The following is a 21,223-nucleotide window of genomic DNA, read 5'->3' on the forward strand; positions in this document are numbered from 1 at the left end:
TGAAACAAAGAGGCCGTTCTCACGATGATGTTTACTGCAATTTATACCGCAGGAAAGGCGAATATAGCTTTTGTATAAATATTAGTAATTAGAATATTGTTCGTTTTTTAACCTCACACTAGTCCACAGCGACCACTTAACAGATCAACATACTAGACATTAACAATGATGTTGCTCCGAAATTAATTCAGGCGCTGCCAGACCTTTTGCGACATCTATGATGAGTTCGTGTAATAGTAGTTCTTAGAAAATGGTTCCAAGATGTCACAACGTATGCTGGCAATTTGCCATATTTCTGTTTCAGTTTCTGAAAACAGCAGCGGCAGCAAGATCAATATGTACGCGCTCTTCGTTTACTATGTTTAATGACGTGTCATTTGTGTTAAACATCTGAATTTATTTTCGGTTGGGTTTGCTTGCGGGGACTACTATCGTAAAAAGTATCGGCGTTCAAATTTCTAAAAATTGGCTTAATTTTAGCACATAATGAAGTGGCCATCGATTTCTTTTATCTTGTCAGGGATATTTGTTGCATATGTTGGATACTCAGTTTGGGCAATAGCTGCGTTATTTGTACCCCCACAATGCAATATAGGAGAGGTGTGTTTTAAATCCTTCTTGCACAGAAAGCCCAATTTGCAGGTTAGTTGATTATTCATAATTTTGCCACAATTATTATTTTGAGCTGTTAGTATTTTTAAGAATTTTATGCTTTAGTTTACTACCACTGCTGTTTGTCACAGAAGTCAGTTCTTACACATTGCAAAAACATTAATTTTACATTTCAGTTGTCATGCTTGGGAAATTTGCATTGTTATATTTTTGAAATTTATAGAATGCCTCAATTATTTATATTCTCTCATAACTCGGTCTACCCATTGTGTGAGTAGTCTGCTCCTGGGTATTGTTCCACTCAGCTTCATTGCTAATATCCTTCTTAGTATTCTATGCTTATCCATTCTTGTAGCATGTCCAAACCCCTCGGTCTACTTTCCTCAGTTCGGTTCTATATTTCCTCTATATAAAATCATGCAGACAAATAAAACTGTTTACACATTAAATAACACTTTGTGCCAAAGTGTTATTTAATGTGTAAACAGTTTTGTTTGTATGCATGATTTTATATATCAATACACTGCACAGTATGTAAGGTTTTAAGTCTATATTTCCTCGTTTTCACAAGGGGACCCAGTTGGTTGTTGCCCTCAAGTTCAGCTCTGGTTTTGCAGTAGGACAGTGAATTCCTCTTCTGGCTTTCTGGCCAACATATTAGATGTCACCACTTCACTGTCTCTTTGGAAAACAATTTTATTTTCCACTGTCTTTCATTGTTACTTCATAAGTCTCGTAAGAAGAGGCATCTTTACATTGTACGAGATATCTCAAACTGGGGAACAGTAGAACATGGAGTTACCCAGGGTTCAATTCTAAGGCCCTTGTTTTTCATAATATACACAAATGACCTTCCTCCAATAATAAGTACCTTAAGAAAATTCATTATATTTGCTGATGGCAAAAGTATCATAATTTCTAAGAATGTTTTTGATAATTTCTCTGCAACATCAAATATGGTTTTCTCTCATATGAATAAATGGTTGAATGCTAACAAGATGGCCCTAAATCTAGATGAAACAAATATAATGAAATTTATAACAAATAACTCACCACAATATGCTTTAAGCACTGGTTATAATGGAAAGTAATAGAAGAGTCAGGAAATATGAAATTCCTGTGTTTACAAACTGATAAGGGCCTAAATTGGACAAATTGTATTGATAAACTGATTCTTGAGGTAAGTGGGGATGTTATGCAGTTAGATGTGTGTTGCATGTCTGCAACACTGTCACTCAGATCAGTTCAGTTTGCCAAATTTCACTCAGTAATGAAGTATAGAGTAATTTTGGGGGGTAATTCATCTATCAGCAAAAAAATATTTAGTATGCAAAAGAAAATTGTTAGATTAATGGCTGGTATCAAACCCAGAAATTCATGTAGAAGTCTGTTTAAGGGACAGAGGTCTTTGCTCTTCCATGTGAATACATATTCTCATTAACAAACTTCTATACACAGTGTCAATACAAGGAATAGGAATCGGCTTCATAGGCCAATTGCCAACTTCTCATGTTTTAAGAATAGCACATATTATGCCAGCATCAAAGTTTTCAACGGTCTACCATCAAGGCCCAAAAGTCTTTTAAAGAAATAGCCATAACAATGCCTGGCAGAGGGACCTGGATCTCATAAACATCGCCTTAAGTGAAGCTTGTGCTGTAAGAAGTTGAAAATATTTTGAGAGAAGTGCCCGTGCATGCAAAAAAATTTAACCAGAAGTCTTCAGTATTTTAAAAAAAAATTGAAGCACTGATCTGGATTGTTGGGTGTTAGGACTTGTCTATCATCTGATGTTTAAATGTACACAGTGTTTCAAGGACTGGATCTGTCCTTGTATTCAGGTGTAGTTAATGGGGCTCCTGTTCTATAGGGTACATCAGAATGAACTAAACTCAGTCACTGGAGCTGTGATTGAGATTAGCTCTCAAGTCTTTTAGGTCTTCATAATTGATCGGGTCTTTCCTCCTCTGATCCACGTGAAATTTTGCACATGATTTTAAAGCATTCATTCTTTGTGAAACATGAGTGGATTTTTTTATATTGTATCTGATTTCAAGCCATTGGTTTTCTTTCAGTTTTTCTTGAATGTCTTTGATTTCTGTGATTGTTTTTGAAAACAAATTTTTGGTATTTTTCAACCTTGTTATAGACTGCAACAGAAAATTGGAATTTGCATGAATGTAGGCCAGGTTTGTTTTTAGCACCTTCAATTTATTTGAGTCGTTTTATGTATCTTGCAATATTATAACAAAGGAGGCATCACATAACAAAAAGTTTAAATGTTTTCTGTGTAATGCACGTGGAATCCAAGCAAGTTCCCTGCCACATAATTATTAGAGTTGGAGGGAGTGGCATGTCAGTATGAACAGAAGATCATATGCCATTATATTCATGGAAACACAAGTACAAGTGCAACTGCCTTTACAAGTTAATGAAATGTTATTATCTGGTAATAAAACAAGATAAAATTGTTATCAGCTATAGGTTGCTTAAGTGATAACCAAAAGCGAATTTAGAATGAAATAGAATTTAACCAAAGGGATGTTCCTATCAAGTGTTTAAGCTCTGACAAGAATGAGCTACTTGTTACACCGCCCACTTCCTGGCGGGCAGGAGGGTGAGGAAGGAAAGGGTTGGCAGGGGAAGAGGTATTTCCATGGAGTGGTCCAGATGCACATCTCAGACTCTGTTCTGTCCACTGACTTGGCTTCCTGTATGCATGAAGACAGTTAATTTTTACTTTATACTTATTTGATGAACTGATATTTACATGTTTCAGTTGGTGTTATTTACTTCAGTGAAGCCAGTTCCCAGAGTACAAAATGATGTGACGCTAGTTGATGTCCAACCAGATTTTGATTACAATTCTCCATCTGAAAAGTAAGCATGAATTGTTATAAAATTTTATGTGTTTGCTGTACATAGAGAGTGCTTAATTCATTCCTTTCCAGGCTTTCACCGAAGTAGCTGTTGGCTGTTGCTTTTCAATTTTTCCTCAGAATATGGCATCAGGAAAGTCCAAGAAAATGAGGGAAGTTTGGAATTGAATGGGACACAGCACCTTTTGGTCTACGCTGATGACATTACTCTGTTAGGCATAATATAAATACTATAAAAGTGAACACAAAATATTCTTAAGGTCTAGTAGGGATGTTGGTCTAGAAATAAATGTGGAAAAGGCAACGTATGTGATCATGTCTCCACATCAGAATTCAGGACAGAACCAGAGTATAAAGATAGCTAATGAATCATTTGAAAATGTGACAAAATTCAAGTCAGAATAACATTCATGATGAAATCAAGAGCAGATTAAACTCAAGGAATGCTTGCTATCATTGTCCAAAATCTTTTGACCTCTGTTCTCATATAAAAAAATAAAGATCAAAATATACAAAAGTACAGTTTTGCCAGTCTGGGTGCAAAAACATAATCTCTCTGTTTTCATTTCTGAATTGAACAGCAATGATTATGAGACCTTTGTTAATTCATGAGTACTAAGTTACGGTTTTGACTAGCAGATGTATCCTTTTGTCTGAATTTGTAATCATTTGTAAGACTTGAGGTTCTCACAGCGGTGAGTATGAAGATATCCGTCTTCTGGGTTATTGCGCTGTGTAGTCTGGTCGATGTTAACCAACGTTTCAGAGGTCATACTGCCTGATGACGGAGGCAGTATGACCTCTGAAACGTTGGTTAACATCGACCAGACTACACAGCGCAATAACCCAGAAGACGGATATCTTGTAATCATTTATTTGCAAGTATAAACTTGTAAGTATTCTTTTAGTTCTTGCAATTAACACCCCACTGTGTATGTATCAGTTTGCTCTGCAGCTGTTGTGGCAAGGAGTGTGTCTGTGACAGCATTCAGGAAGGTCAAACCTGCAGTTACAGCAGATGATCAGAACCAACTGATGCCTGTATGTGTTATGCCAGAGTTCAGTATATTCCACTGTAGAATTCAGTGTGTAAATTTTTCAGAATACAGTCCACTACATTCACAATACCAGTACAGTTTATTTTATCAATGACATGGTATCCTTCGACTCTGACGACACCTGCTACGAAAAGAATGTGCTCATTTTTATGTGTAGTACATTTTGGATTTGTGATTATCATGTCCATTTTCTTATGCATCAGAAACGTTGTAGCTAAATGTGTTCACTGTCAAATGTTATACATGTATGTGTGCGTGCGTGCACACAGACAGGTTGCCCCAAAAGGATGTATACACACATTCAGTGGATGAAATAAAGACAACCATTACATGTGCCAGAACTTGGTGAATTATTGAATCTGATGTAGGTATTCAAAATGGCCTCTGTTACCTTTTGTGGCACAGTTGACAATGGTGAGCAACTGACTGACAAGCAGCCTCTAAAGTTGTGTAGGGTGGCTGCGCAAGACTGTTGAATTTCTTGCTGGAGCCCTTGAAGTTTTGCTGGCTTTGTGCTGTACTGCACATCCTGCAAGTAACCCTGCAAGAAAAAAGTCAGGTGGTGTTACTCAGCTGATTCTCTGTATCCTATCCATTGGGTGAAAAAAGTGTAGTTGTCAGTATACTGACATTATGATGGTGATATGGGTGTGCCCTAGTTTGATGATACCACATGTCCTCATCTCCATACAGCTAATGAACGGCAGGAACGAGTAAGCATGTTGAGGTACATGGCACCAGTCAATGACCCTTTAAAGAATAACAGCCCCATGACACCTCTAGATGATGCACCACATCAGACTGAAAGTTCTGGTAAATCCAGTGCCACATTGACACGAGTGTTCAGATTTTCACAACATCCGTGCACACAGTTAATGCTGGCTCACTGCACTATTCAGCTTAAATGTCTGCTGCTGTTTACCCTAAACCAAACAATGTTGCTGAATTATCAACTCAGTATTGATCAAAAACCCTTCAATGTTGCAGGACACTGACTATTGGAATCCCCCGCTCCACAAGACAAAATGGTAGTCTGTATCTACACTTGTTCACATTTCCTCGTCCAAAATATCAACCAGGTTCTCAAGTGTGGGACTTCTGGAAGCTGGCACAGGACCGATTGTCAGTGTATAAAAGGATAGTACTGACGCATTATCATGTTCCTGATGCAACTACATTCAGACTTCTAGGGGGTGATGGCAGCAGTAAAGTAAGGAAAGTGTGTGTGGGCAGTGGAGAGTTTCAATGCAGTAATAATTTTATTATTTAATTACAGATAATTGGTATTTGTGGGTTATGGTGTCTGGTTCATTTGGAGAATATTAGTTCACTGAATGCACTACATTAATACATATTCACAAAAGTAAGGATTATCAGTAATTTTGAAAACATGTTGTAAGTTAGGAAGAATGACATATTCTTGATGCGGATTTGACAGTGGATGCTACCAGAGCCTCATTTTTACGTGACAGGCGTGCAGTGCTTGAACACTGGTACTGTCAGTTTAAAAGGCATGAGTGTGTGTTCATATTCCTCTTTGTTGTGTTGTGCTAAAGCAGAGCCATGGGAGTACCCAGAAGAGTCTATCAAGTAAAAACTGACTTTCCTCAAGAGTTGATTATCTCCTGACTGACTCCAGATTGGAGAAATTTCCAAACTAGGTCGGCTGATTGGATCTGTGAGACATGCCACATGAGCCACTGCCTTGCATTTCCTGTATCTGGTTTATTCTCAACTTCCAAAATATTAGCTTCATTCTAACTTGCCCTATCACTGTGGTCATAGGAATGCTGGGCAAGTTTTGATTTTTCTACAAGAACCTCTCATGGAGCCGCTTGGTTAGCTCTCTGTCTGTTTCACCAATGTAGCTTCTCCTGCATTCACAGGGAATGCTGTAGACACAATGGGCCCTCTACTTCTTTCTTTTCTGGTTGTCGTACGTAAACTCCGAAGAGCGTGTTGTTTTGAATATTGTCCAAATGTTGTAGTGGTTTCCTATACATTTGAACTTTTCAGAAACACTAAAGCAAGAGGTTTTTTCTCCTCTTCAGGACAACTACTTCCCCTAGAATTCAGAACCATGTTAATGAGCCATGGTGAGTAACCATTTAGCTGAAGATTGTGTCTCAGGTTGTCAATTTTATTGAGCAGGTGAGTTCCAGAGAAGAATGAGGCCAAGGAATTGGAGCAGTTTGTCCAACCTACCAACCACATCTAAAATATCTTAAACATGTCCATGGAAATGGGGTGGCATACCATCTTGCTGTAATATGACTTATTTTTTAAGTTATCCCCTCTTGTTGCCTTGAATCAAAACAGGCTGTGAGCCCTCTCTGAACCCATGTAAATTACCAGTTTTGTTTCTAATGTCACTAACAACAGGTGCACATTGAACTTAATTCATATATATCAGTTATTGTCACTATTAGTACATTTTGAGGTATATGACATTACAGGATTCTAATCTGTGAAGCTAATCTTGATACGATAGCAAATGCTCATAAAGGTGACCTGATTTTGTTTTTGTACACCCAACTGACTTTATTTTAATTTTATGTTTGTTAGGGTAAGGTTTGTGGGAACCAACTAATCTTTTCTGCCTTACATCATTATATCAGTAACATACTTCCATAAGCGGTCGTTGAATGAATATAGAAGGCCGTAGAGTTCAAGCATTATTCTTTGTGCAACAGGATGAGAAACGAGCACAAGGCAGGCCAGCTCTAGATGTACGGTCGCAGCGAGTGACTCACCTCAAGTCCCGTGTTACATTCAATATCCTTACTGATGATATCAGTATACCAAGAAGAGACGTGCCTCCTGAAATTGCACCCTTGCTGATGTATGTATTGCAGTACTTGTCCATAATCTCCAAGGATGGGTTGTTTACCAATTAATGTAATATGCTTATGCACCTTGTCCATGGTGTTTGAAAGATCTTTTTCTACACAGATAACATTGTTGCCATTCATTTTGAAAGTCACTGAAGCGGCTCTCTCAGGCATTTCCTGGAATATTGCGCTGTTGTGCTCTTATACTTGTTTTAATAGCTTCATTGTTAGTGTAACAGTGGCTTTTTTACTGCTTGTCTGGGCTGTGAGAATAGAGAAAATTATATGGAGGCAATCTGATGAGTATGATGCATGTTGAAAAACAAAGACTTCAATTTGGATGAACAATGAGTTCACTGTCTAAGTTTAAAATGTTTTTTTTAAGTGTTGGTTAACATTTACGATCCCATATTATAAACTTCTTGAAATTTTTTTTTATATATTTACAGTCACATATAAGCACAGTGAAAGTGTAATGTAATGAATGCAGTCTGTAAGAGCAAGTCTGTTTTTACAAGAGTTTTTTAAGCATCATCAGTGTAGTAATGTCACATAAGAGTTTGTTTTATAATGAGACTGCTGTTTCATTACATTTGATATATTGAGTGCTTTTAATTACCTTCTCCAGTCATGTAAATATACACCTGCAATTGTGGTGTCATTATTACTTTTTTTTTGCAAAATGAGTCTGACTGATCATTTTCTATAATCTTGTAACATTACATATAGCAACGAGGCTTAGTCGCTACTGCTATTCTGAGCCACACACATCCCACTGGCAGCATATTACTGTTGCTGGTCACCACTCTTGAATTCAAGTGCCCAATTATTCAACATTGCAGACTACCATTTTATGCAGTTGTAGAATTGTGTGAAGGGAAGCGAATTTGAATTATTTCACACTTGTACAATGACCAGTCATGTGGGGATAGCGAAGCAGTATGTACAGAGAATCGGGATATTTGTGCACCATGAGATGATATATCTGCATGATTCTTTGATTAAAAAGTATCAAGAATAACATACTGGCACACTCCACTCCTTCCTTCACAGTTTTATAGCGTGTCTCTTTCATTCCTGACGCAATTTCCCCACTTTAATATTATCTCCCAACTATTCTAGCTGTCTAAGGACTTCTTGAACCTTGCAGTCTCACAGCTCACTGCTAAGTGTGACAAGTGCTGCTGCAAGAACGAAAGCTTGGATATCCGCGGTGGTCTTCTTCAGTCCCGATCACGCATAGGCAGGCGCTCGTTTGCAAAGGTTTGGCAGGCAACTCTCTCCCGCTGGCTTTGGAAAATGGTCTACCTTTGCTGGTGCCAAAAGCTGGTCTAATCTCAAGATCAGGGCCTGTTCTCCAGGTTTGTTCTTGGTGCCTTTCTTCTTCTGCTTTCTTGGTACTTTATTTGCAGTTTTTGTCAGTGCTCCTACTGTACTGCATTCCTCATTCATGGCTCCAGCTATGTGCAGCAAATTCCTTCCTTCACTGGCTACTACTTAGCAGATTGCTTCCTGGTTCTGTACATTTATGAATTTCCCTAAATTGTTGCAGGGATCTGGTACATTACACCTTTGGCCCTAAAAAGAAATAAATTTGTTGCTGTAATTGTTCTTATTGGCAATTCTTTTCATAACTATATTATATCCTAAATGGAGTTTACTTGGCCCAGGACAGGGATCGGTGGAGGCCTTTGGTTAATTTGGTGATGAACCTTCATGTTCCATAAACCATCTAGTCAGTTAGTTAAATGAAGTTTACATTGCTTAATTAAAGTTTACAGTACATGTCTCTCTCTCTGTTCTCTTGCTACATCATGTTTATGTGGGTATTGCCCTGATAGGTAGAGATAATATCCATGGCACTTTAGTCCTGCTTGCTGGTTGGAGTCCTCCACCATGTTATGTTGTCTCTCCAGGTAACTTTCCCACTGGAATGGTTCCATTGTCTGTGTCCGAGGTGTAGTCAGTGCTCCTTACTGGCTCTCATTGATTGGGTGTGGAGTCTCTTGTCAAATATGGCCACTTCGTCCACCATATTACTAGAAACAACTAACATAATGGTGATTATTAAACATATAATTCATGGTATGACCCATTTAATTAAAGCTGGCATTTCTTGATGTTTTTAACGCTCTGGGTTAGGCATTGCATTGTCACTGGGCCTGTTGAATCGCCCCGCAAGGTATTCATCCCAAGTTCTCGTAGTGTGCTATCAGTTCTCTGGTCACATCTGGAAGCACGGGAGTTCATCCTGTGCTAATAATAAACTCAGCAAATTTGGGGCTACAATTGATGTTGCCCTCATCTTAATATGAGACTTGTAGTTTCTAACATATTGCAATGTGTAGTGCTCCAGTATCACCTACCAATCCTTAGGTTGCTGTAAAATTCTGGCTCCCTCTATGGTTAATTTGGCATGCTTTTTGACTTAGAAAATACAAGAAGTGGGTTGTATATTAAATCTCAAGAACAATGAGATTAAATTTTGTTGCAACACAGTTTTGACACATATATTTGGTCTGCAGTTTTCCTGACAGAAATAATTCTGTTGAACAAGATTTGCGACACCTATCGAATATAGGAACAGATGGATCACATAGTGTGAGGAACCAATTTTGACAGGTTACCAAGCACTTATTGTTTAATAACATACAACTGTGCTTCTCTAGAAATTGGATTTGCAGTTTACTATGAAGGTAAACTCACACAAAGGAGTTTGCTTCAGAAAAAGTGCTGTGGTGTGATCTGTAGACAGCTCAATACTTCCAGTAAAAATCTTAATAACAGTTCATTAACCAGTTCCACAACATATGGAAATTACTTGGTGCATGTTAAAAGTTGTTTACACATTAAGTAAATGTAAACCATTGTAATAAAGTGGATATGAATTTAGTCATTTTAACTTTCTGACAATACTTGGAATTTTTAACATTTATTTACTGCTGCATGAAATGAACAGCTTGAGCAAAACACATTGATGTTGGAACCTGTACCTAGATTTAAATGTATGAATAATTGTGGTAACTGTACATACAGGTTGTTGCAAAAAGATGTGTACATGTTGCTGACATGTAATGGTTGTGTGTGCGACCTTTTGCAGTGCTTTATAACAAACCATCATTTCATGAATTGTGTGATTCTAATAGACAGACTAATGAATTCATGTTTTTGCCACTGTTGATGACCTCTTGAGGTCAAAACGCATTTGGCACAAAGCGTTATTTAATGTGTAAACAGTTTTGTTTGTATGCATGATTTTATATAAGGAGTGGATGTTTAAAAATTTTATGCCTATTTCCTCCTGAGTCGCATTCCTCTTATGTTACATTTCATAGGATTTGTGGAGTGGTTCTGTTTACATATCAAATGTTGGAGATTGTTTTGTACTCTTTATAGGGTTATTGGATAGTGTTCTTGAATACTTCCTCTAAAAGTCAATAATATCCTGGGTGAGTCAGATGAATATGTTGGCTATAAGAATGTGATATATATGATTCCCCTAAGACAATTGAAACCTAGGTTTCTGTTGCAGTGTGATATCTGAAATGGAGTATCTACCTCTGGTACATTACGATATTCTCAACAGTCGTCTCCGAGACCTGATCCACATTACAAGCAATCATTCTGTTGCAGACGTAAAGCTTTTATATTCTCCCATCAGCTTTGGGCAGCTCAGGTAGGTTGGTTTGATGTCACGTGACATTGCAACTAATGCAACCGAGGTTATGCAAATGATGGTTTATTCAACAGATGGCAGGACAGTATACCATGCTATGGTGCTATATGTTGGCAAGATTTATATGTACTATCTTTTTATAGTAATGTACTTGGATCACACATTATGTAATAGTTGCTACAGGGTACATCAAATGGATCCTCACAAGAAACATAGGTGAAGAGAGAAATGAAACTGTGCTGTAAATAACAAGGACTTTGTCATATGCATTATGCTTAAAATCATTAGCCACGAATCATCTTAACAATAGTGTAAGACAGTGGTCCCCAACCTTTTTTTGCCTATGGGCACATTTGAGAGTTTATGAGATCATGGCGGGCACCAACCAATTAACAAAGCCAAATTTTCTTTTCTCTGGACAAATAAGATATGGGCACCAAATAATACACAAAACAACATGACGTTTAACGATACAAGAAACCACGCAATCAAAAATACGTATTTTATAAGTACAATTATTATTACTCAAGTGGGAAGTTAGTGTGATGTTTGGCACTGCATTTCATCGGCCAGTTTTTCAAATTTGGGAGTGTAGGATCATATTGCTGCTCGTAAACAATCGTCAAGATGGGCTGTGCTTTGATTTTTTAATGTTCATGGTTGAACAGCCTTCATTATTCAGTATAACCTCTTTCCGTATCGACGCGGGCACCGAAAAAAGCCTTGGCGGGTGCCATGGCACCCGCGGGCACAGCGTTGGGGATCACTGGTGTAAGAGAAAAACTCTTTGATATATTTGGTCACAGAAAAAATCATGCAAAGGAACACAGTCCAAAATCTTTTTGTCCTCCCATCACATATTAAAAAATACTAAAGATAAATATATACAAAAGTGTAATTTTGCCAGTTGTGCTGTATGGGTGTGAAACTTGGTCTCTCACTTTGAGGGAGGAACATAGATTGAGGGTGCAGGACATGCATCGTACATGGGAGAGGGGAGGGTGTTTACAGAGTATTGGTTGGGATGCCTGAAGGGAGACCACTGGGAAGACCTAGGCATAGATGAGAGGATAACGTTAAGACTGCTTTATGGAGATATGAATCGATGGAGCGAACTGGATGCAGCTAGCACGGGATAGAGTCTGGTGGCAGGCTTTTGGGAACACAGTGATGAACTTTTGTGTTTTATAAAGAAAGTGGGCTATTCTTTGAGAAGCCGAGTATACATTCGACTTTTCAAAGAATTTCCTGCGCCACAGAGAGTGTGAGTGAGAGGTCTTATGGAGGGATAACAGAATATGTAGTAATCCCATTGAAATAATTATCTCACAGATTATATCTTCATGTTGGAACTGCATTACGATCATTCCTCTCCTTCGGGTTCAGCGAGAGAGATGTGGATGAGATGAAGAGCATCTTTGCAGATGCCAGTCTGTATCTGTTATGCATCACAATCTGTGTTGCAGCTCTCCATGTGAGTAGTGGATAACAACGGGCAGGATATGTGTGTTGTTTGAACCTGTAGTATTTAAAACTTCCACTCTCTTCTGCTTGAATTTAATGTTTATTTATACTGTAACCTGATAAATGATAAATTATCATATTAGGTGCTGAGCTATGTCATATATAACATCGTTTTCTACACTTAAGGCTCAAGTACCAAACCAGAAGTGATGTAAGTTTATAGTTGGTGTCATAATTTCAGTCATTTGTAATCTCCTTGTATTTGTCCATATGCGACTCTTTTCCACCCACCATAAACTACAATTATTTACTCCACATGTCTGTTAAGCAAAGCTACCAATACATCTGCATAATTTGAAGTAAAATCTGAAGTAATGTTAATCACTTTTCTCAGTTGCATGATGAACTGTGGCAAAAGAGTGGAGCTGAAAGCCTCATTTTGATGAGCTATTCATTCAGCCACATTTTCCCCCAAAAACAATTTTTGATACCACTATTTATGTAACTTCCTTATGAAAGTGATACTCTTTTCCCCCAAAACTGCATAAGTCCTGTGTTGGGTCAATCAGTGACGAGTGATAGATTGCGAACTGTAATTTTCTGGTTTGGAATGATCTTGTAGCGGATTACCAGTGTTCCATTTTCAGGGTGATAGATTTTTTCTTCACATTTGAAATTGTTGTTGTGTATATTTGTTTAACTGTTACATCTTCTAACCTACAAATGTTGACATACTGTTACCAGGTAATTGTTGTAACACAAAATCTTTCTTGGATCTCCAACTTGAAGTACCTAACTAAATTTTAATTTCAGTATTTCTGCTCTTACATGTTATCTGGATGGGAAATATTATAACTACTAATAGCACGATGCTCACCAATCACCCCCATCCAGTGCTGAGGTCAAGAATGAGAAGGAGCTATACCTTCTCTCCCCTCAAGCGCCTACATTGCATATAGTGGGACAGCTTTACTTTAATAACACATTAGATTAGTCAGTAACACAGTGAAATGTCCATTGCTGGCATTAATTCAAGAAATTTAAGAAAGTTGTGTATGCAGAGAAGTAATTTTGTATCACGGCGACTATATATAATGAATTCTTCTTGGGCTACCAGCCATGTAAGGTGGTTGATGGAGAAAATACCAATGTTTCACGAAACCATCTTCATCCTCATCCTCAGGGTACTGCTGGTAGCCTGACAAGAATTCATTATGCTTTTATGTGTTAACAGCCATGTAGTCTGATGTCTTAAACACTGGTAAACTTCTACCAGACTACACAGCATTACAACATAGAAGGCAGCAATCTCCATACTCGCTGCAACGAGAAAATCAAATCCTACTTCGTCTCAGTCAGTTTTTGTTACAGACTAACAACACCTAATTTGTGCTGCATTGTCATTGTTTGTTTTACTGACTTGTAGCATTTTTACCAGCCCTGTTTAGACAGCTTCAGGTAAATAATTTTAGTTGTTATTTTGCTGGTCTTCGTTTATTGTAATTTGTGTGATCGCAATTTTAGTATATGTGATCTTGAATTGTTTTTATTTTATACATTATCAGAGGTAAAACAAAAGATAATTTTTCTCTGTTTTTCAGTGTCAGTTTATTAATTCTGGTGAATACCTCATTTACAGCTCTTATTCGATTTCCTGGCATTCAAGAATGACGTGAGCTTTTGGCGTCATAAGCAGAGCTTCGCGGGTCTGTCCACCCGGACAGTGGCATGGCGAGCTTTTAGCCAGGCAGTTGTTTTCCTGTACCTGATAGATGAGGGTACGTCGCTCTTAGTTCTTGTGCCTGCAGGCATTGGCACTGTGATAGAGGTAAGCATATTTGGCCGGTGGTTGTGAAAATGGAAGCATCTTATTAAAATTAAGCTTGTAATAGGCATGAATGATGTTATATCTTTTTCATGGAGCAGAAGTGGGAAGGGGGAAATGGCATAACCCACAAAAACTTGCATGTGCATTTGTGCCACTTTGGTGCTGAGAGCCTTATTTCAAGCTGTTCATATAACACGCACGTCAGAACTGCTTGGCAGGGAAAGAAGCCATTTTTATGTGGCCTGGATAGAGGTCCTGTTGGGGTAAACTAATTATTTGTGTGCCATTACAATGTGAGATTCAGTTCGATGTTTCATCTGCTGGGAGACCAACTTTTGCAATTGACTGAGTACCGGTTAACACCAATCCTTTACTCTTTTTTTTTCTTGTTCTTCTCACTGATGCAGTGATGTAATGCGCAGGAAAGTAATATAACATGCAACTTTCAGTTCTGGAAGATGCAGAAGGTTGTGCAAATAAAGATACTGATGCCAAGTCAACTGTGTTACTACCCGAAGCTAAGGTTTGTGTCGAAGGGGTCCACTGTAGCAGAGCAGCAGACACAACAGTTTGACGCAGAATGCATGAAGTACCTTTCTTACCTACTCTACCCTCTCTGCTTTGGTGGAGCCATATACTCTCTCCTTTATGAACCACATAAGAGGTATGTAGAGTGACTTTAACTTAAGATATATACTAAGCTGCAGGCCTTGAAAGTATTCATCTTGCGAAATTTTGTTTGAAATGGCAGAATATACTCAGCAGTAGATGTTTGACATAATATGTCAAATTGATTTATTATACCTTTATCTAGGCTATTTACACTTCTATTCGTAAGTGGCTTCTAAACTGAAATGAACTTTATCTGTTGTAATAATTGTTTATGCACATGCTTCTTTACATTTTGTCCAAATATGTGTGTGCTATGAATAAGAAGCTCAGAAAATGCATGCCACTGCAGAATATATATAATATTCTCATGAATTTTTTGCAGCATGCATTTAGAACATAACATAACATCTGCCTTGTCCCACAAAATAAATTTCTGAATTTTGAAAATTTAAAAATTGACAAATCTTATGAATTTTCAAATTTTTTAAATAATCACAGTTTTAAAATTATCAATTTCTTTTAAATTTTAAAATTAAGAATTAAACGTTTCATAATTTCCTCATTCAGTATTCCAGTATTTACAGTTCATATTTAAACATCTGTCCTAACCTACATTTCCTTACCTGAAACTGAATAAACCTAACCCAACAGACCTAACTTAACCAAACAACCAGATCTAACAGGTAAACAATGTAATGTTTCTTCTCACAGTTGGCTCTCATGGAGTATTCACAGTTTGGTGAATGGTGTGTACGCCTTCGGATTCCTCTTCATGTTGCCTCAGTTGTTTGTCAACTACAAACTAAAATCAGTGGCTCATTTGCCCTGGAAGGCCTTCATGTATAAGGTAATCTGGTTTGAACAGGATACTTCAGTATAAACTTCACAACTGTGTAAACTGTATGTAATGCAGGCAGGAGAAATTGTGACTAGTCTGTGATTTAAAAGGTTCACACTTTGCAGATTGAGGTTAGTGGTGAATATAAAATGTAAGAAGGTTATCCCAGTGGCTAAGGACCATGTTATATGCAGCATAACTTCATGTTCTTACTGTGGACAGGACAGTTCGGTGAGGATGGATTGGACAGCAGGAGTAATTCAGCTTGTAACATCAGCTTTCAGGGTTGAGCCATTTCAAGTGGCGAGAAATATCCGACATCTTGGCAAACATTGCAGTTGCCATTCATCCTGAAGATTTCAAGTGCATTGTTTGCTGAAACATTCTGAAATTTTCAACATCTGACTTGGCTCAACTCTGAAAGCCAAAGTTACGCAGAGATACCGTTGCCACCAAATTCAGATCTGTTCTGGATGCACTGGTGATAGTATTTTGTCCAGACTGTGGTGGGTGTCGATGAGATGAGAGAATTTCAAATAATTTTAAGTTTAGTGTGTAGTACAAATATCATTTTTATACTGTGATGGTCTGGTGGTTATGATACAGATTTCTAACTGAAAAGACTGCAGGTTCAACACTAAACTGTATCACTTATACTGAAGATGAAATCAGTGCAGTGATAACCCAGTACTTAAAGATGGGAATAAAGTGAACTCCTGAATTGTCATACGTATTAATATAATATACTTTTGACTGTGGCAAGTTGCAGCTGTTGAGAAGAGGCTACAGATATTTGTATTAATGCAAGCTAAAGTACCCCATCTTTACCAGGGAGTTTCTTGAATTGATTTTATTGAAGTTCTTTATTTCTTACATTATATATATTTAGGGGAGTTCCATAACAGAATGATGGTTTTTTAAGTTTAAATTAAGATTTAGATTGTTATAAAAACATGAACAAAACTTCTATTACACTTTTGTCAAAACCAAATTAACTATATTTGGACAACTTTCAGACTTTGTTTTGAACAGTATTACCATAGTTTTATGTAAAAAGTAACTGATAAAATTGCTTTATTTGGACCAGCTGTTTGTCCTCATACACACTGAAGGAATTATTCAGCGTATCTTCTTACAGCTAACAAGTACAGAAATTATATTATGTGCAGAGATAAATGAGAATTAATTTTAACCAATATGGACTGTTGAGAAGCACTGTTTTGTGAAAGTAACAGAATGGTATTTGTGGTAACGGCATGACAGTGTGATTTCACTACTGTTGCAGTGCACAACAAAATCATTCTGTCTTTATGATAGGGTCACAGAAGTTGTAACTTAATTTGAGCAAAATGCAAAGATTTTGTCATTATCGTCACTTTTTGTCAGGAATGTCATTTCATAACGCTTTACGTCAACTTCGGTCACATGGCCCACAAAGAATCTATTACTTCTTTTGCCATCACAGGACATCAGGGCAAAATCAGTCTGAAGTAAATCAGTATGGTTCTTGTGTTTCTGTGAACTCTTCCTACTTACATGAGTTTTCTTTTGAAGTATGTGCACAGATTCATTGACTGAAAATAAGTAATATTGACAGTCAGTAACAGATGTAGCAGCAGGCATAACAGCATGGATGCTCTTGGTCTATGCTACTGCAACTGTTGCGTTTTCCTTATCGCCACGTGTGTTACCTTCAAAAGTAGCTTCACATTCTCATGGTAATGCAAAAAGGCACCATTGTGTAGTGTTTCCTGGACAGTGCATACGAATTGTGTTCATAAAGCACAGAACATAGCCAGTTTTACTGGGTTGTTAAGAAATTCTTTACTGTGTAAGTGATGGGCTTATTTCAGTCATGATGAAATATCTCCTGCATTTTGCAGTTTTTTCTTCTCACACAATCCCTAACAAATACAAAACTCTTCAGAGCAGAAGCTCGCCATGAGATATCACCTCAAACATGGAATGCATTAGCAGCTTCCTCTGTGAAGGGGCTTAAATGAGTTTGCTTATCGGTGCACTCTGGGCCAAAATTCCATGAACAGTGACAAGTTCTGTGATGACTGCATCACTTTCTTGGGGTTTTAGGAGGGTGAGTTGTCACTACTTTTATTAACATGGTTGGTGACTTGTAAGTACTGTTTATTTTCTGCATATGATCTGCATGTATGCTTCTTGTTTCATTGATGCAGGAATTATCATAGAAATGTCTGCAGCAAGATTTTCTTGTCTCTATATTTTTAAGTGGTAATACTGGAGATGCTCATTTAAGTATAAACTTTAATTCCAGGCATGCAATACATTTATTGATGACCTCTTCGCATTTATCATTACCATGCCTATTGCTCACCGAGTAGCCTGCTTCCGTGATGACATAGTATTTCTCATCTATTTATACCAGAGGTGGTAAGTAGGAACTACTACTTTTTCTGAACTGCGTCATGCATTCTGTAATTATTAGCATGTTGCTATTAGCCATTTATTTCTTATGAGCGACTGCATTACTTGTTGACGATACAGTGAAAGACAAATGCAGGTAGGAAGTCCTTGGTACATTTTTTATTATGATGATTTAAGAAACAAATTCTGGGGAAAAAGTAAAGATAGGTTCACTTCTTTACATATCAGAATACAGAAGAAAGTCATAATATATAGAAAACTAATAAGTCTTTTGAAATTCTGGCAAAGTTTCAATACGTAGGATTGACAATAACAAACCAAAATTAGACTCATGAAAAAATTTAAACTAGGGGAATAATTGGCATTCTGTTCAGAGACGTTCGTCTTCCTGTCATCTGTTTAACACGTGTGGGAAGTTGCTGTACTGTTTGGAGTCCACAAAAGTTCTGAAGGCATTCCTTATGACACAAGCTGGTTAATATGGTCTCCTTAAATGTGTGTAAGAATTACCAATCAATCATGAAAGCAAGTTTCTATTTGCTAGCATCACTAACATATTTATTGTGTTAATTTGTGGAAGTGATGCATTTACAGACTAATGCATGTCTCCATGCAATAATTATTGTATTGGAGAGCTTAATAATTCATTTCCTTCGACAGAATAGGTTTCGTTTCAAACACAAAAGTATTTGATCTTCTAAGTGTATGAAGCTTTCTAATGCCATGACATAACAGGACAATAGTGTCAAATTTTGCCACTAAGAAATGCATACCACAGGGCAGATACATCTGTTTTAGCCCATAAAGGTTAATAGACATCTGGCACAAATAACTGAAATTGATGGAAGGCAGAGAAAATCTACATACGTGTATATACAAATACAAGGAATTATACTAGTAGTTCACTTACATCACTTCTGGTTTTGGACTTCAAAAATATTAATCACTTGATTTTTGTGGCAGAATACACCACTAAAGTTTTACAAAGGTTATTTCAGTATTCCAGCTGTTTGTTTTGTTGCTCTCTCTCTCTTTTTTTATTTTTTTTATATTAATTTACTCGTAGATTTTTTTGTCAAGTGTAGAAATTATATTGTATGAAAATATATTAAAATTTTGTTTGGAGTTGGGGGGGGGGGGGGGTATAGTAAGTGGTCTTCATATATGTTGTAGTCCAATCCTGATAATTTCCTGGCTGGGTGAAGGATTTTCTGAGATTGACACTGTGAATGTTTAAGTTACAAGTCAGAGAGCTAACTCGCTCCAGTCATTTTTTAATATTATGCAGTTCTTTTCTATTTATGTTTTTGCTTGCAGGCTGTATCCTGTGGATAGGTCACGGACAGATGCCATGGACCAGCCAGGACAGGATAAGAAGAATGACTGACGGGTGAATGTCTGTAATGCCAACAGCGGTGACCGCTCACCAATTAGGCCAGTTGGAGCAGTTTTACAACTGACGTATTAACTGAATTCATGCATATAAATTGACATATATATATGCATGAATATGATATAGGCCTACAGATGATGTGTGATGAGTAATTCACAAAAACATGTTTCCAGTTTGTTTCCGGTTTCCAGAATGTGAAAAGGGTGTTTTCAGTAGCAGCCTTGTTATTATGTTGTCCTGTCAATGAAAAAGTGCCCTAGTTGAGGAGGTATTTTATAGGTGCAGGGAGTGGTGAGGCATGAAGAGGGCTCTGGAGAGAGCTTACGAGGCAGGGCATGTTTTCCTAGAATTGTACCTGTTTTAAAGAGGAAGGTGTCTAAACTACCAGAAGAAAATAACATTCAGCCAGTCAGGTAAATAAACATTTGACTACAGCAAGTGTTTTGCTTCTCTTCCATTAAGATTCAAATTAAATTTCATAAGTTGTGATAAAAATTTCATGAAAACTGTGAATCAGCATTGATGTATTGTTGATATCACAAAGCTCTTAGTATTACTGGTAATTGGTTTAATTCATTCTAGAACCTCTTTGGGTTAGGTCAGTCAATATAATGACTGGCTACAGACTGGACGACCAGGGTTCAATCCCCAACAGGGGCAGAGTATTTCTCTTCTAGTCTTCGTGTCCAGACTGGCTCAGGGGCCCACCCAGCCTCCTATCAAATGGGTACCAGAGTCCTTTCCCGGGGGTAAAGCTCGGCTGGAACGTGACACTAACCACTACCCTATTTAGTGCTGAGGTTAGGAATGAGTAGGAGGTATACCTTCTCCTCCCCTCCTCCTCCCCCCCCCCCCAAGCGCCTACATGATGTATAGTGAGAGAGCTGTACTTTTATTTTACCTCTTAGTTTTACATTTAACAATGCTGAAATCTACCACAATTTGACAGACTTATTTTGCCTTTAGTTGTAGAGGTGTCTGACCAGGAAAATAAGGCATGAGCCATCACTAGTTAACAGCAAAATTAATTGTTTAAATTATTATGCTACATGCATTCCATATTAAATGTTTCATAAAGTTGTGAATATTGGTGCAATATGTTGGCTGAATGCCAGAGTTATTCTATAATAGAAATTAAAATATAGTAAACTTGTAAGTGCATATAATATTATAATAAATGTTGAGTTTGTTATGGAAGCATTTCTTCTCTCCTCTTCAACATGTGAAGAATTATGAATAGAGGGTAATCACTTTGCTGAGTATGCATGCACATTCGTCCTATCACCTTGATCACATGCTACTAATTTGATAAAACGAAATAAAGGGAAGTCGGCTTTCAGAATTTGCTGCAGCCACTGTGGTACAACAGCAGAAATGTAGGAATGTTATTACTAGAAAAACAAGTGTTATAAAATTATTACAAATTTGTATTCCATCGATGAATTAGATGAGTTATGGACCAGATTATATTATGTGTGTTTGAATAAAGCCGACTCCCTAGGGTCTGACAGACGGCAAGAAACTTTCGTGAATGAAGGGGGTTAGTAAACACAGATAAACTATTAACAGTAATCACTCTTTTCACCCAGCTGTCATTGGCTTGGATACTTGCAGGCCTGGCTGTCAGTTACC

General features: G+C 37.5%; 1 protein-coding gene across 1 annotated transcript; it reads left to right on the forward strand.

Moving 5' to 3' along the window:
• Window positions 1-240: 240 nt before the first annotated feature.
• On the forward strand, window positions 241-20,788 carry LOC110839554 (lipid scramblase CLPTM1L). Its single transcript, XM_022083872.2, has 11 exons — window positions 241-642; window positions 3,392-3,492; window positions 5,537-5,759; window positions 7,243-7,391; window positions 10,913-11,056; window positions 12,389-12,530; window positions 14,160-14,348; window positions 14,798-15,012; window positions 15,672-15,807; window positions 18,089-18,204; window positions 19,516-20,788. The coding sequence occupies exons 1-11, from the start codon at window positions 487-489 to the stop codon at window positions 19,583-19,585; spliced, it is 1,641 nt and encodes a 546-aa protein (XP_021939564.1). The 5' UTR covers window positions 241-486; the 3' UTR covers window positions 19,586-20,788.
• Window positions 20,789-21,223: the final 435 nt, after the last annotated feature.

The sequence above is a fragment of the Zootermopsis nevadensis genome, unplaced genomic scaffold (assembly GCF_977971745.1).
Source record: "Zootermopsis nevadensis isolate Lab colony 2312 unplaced genomic scaffold, Znev_1.0 Znev_ptg000003l, whole genome shotgun sequence".
NCBI classification, from domain to species: domain Eukaryota; kingdom Metazoa; phylum Arthropoda; class Insecta; order Blattodea; family Termopsidae; genus Zootermopsis; species Zootermopsis nevadensis.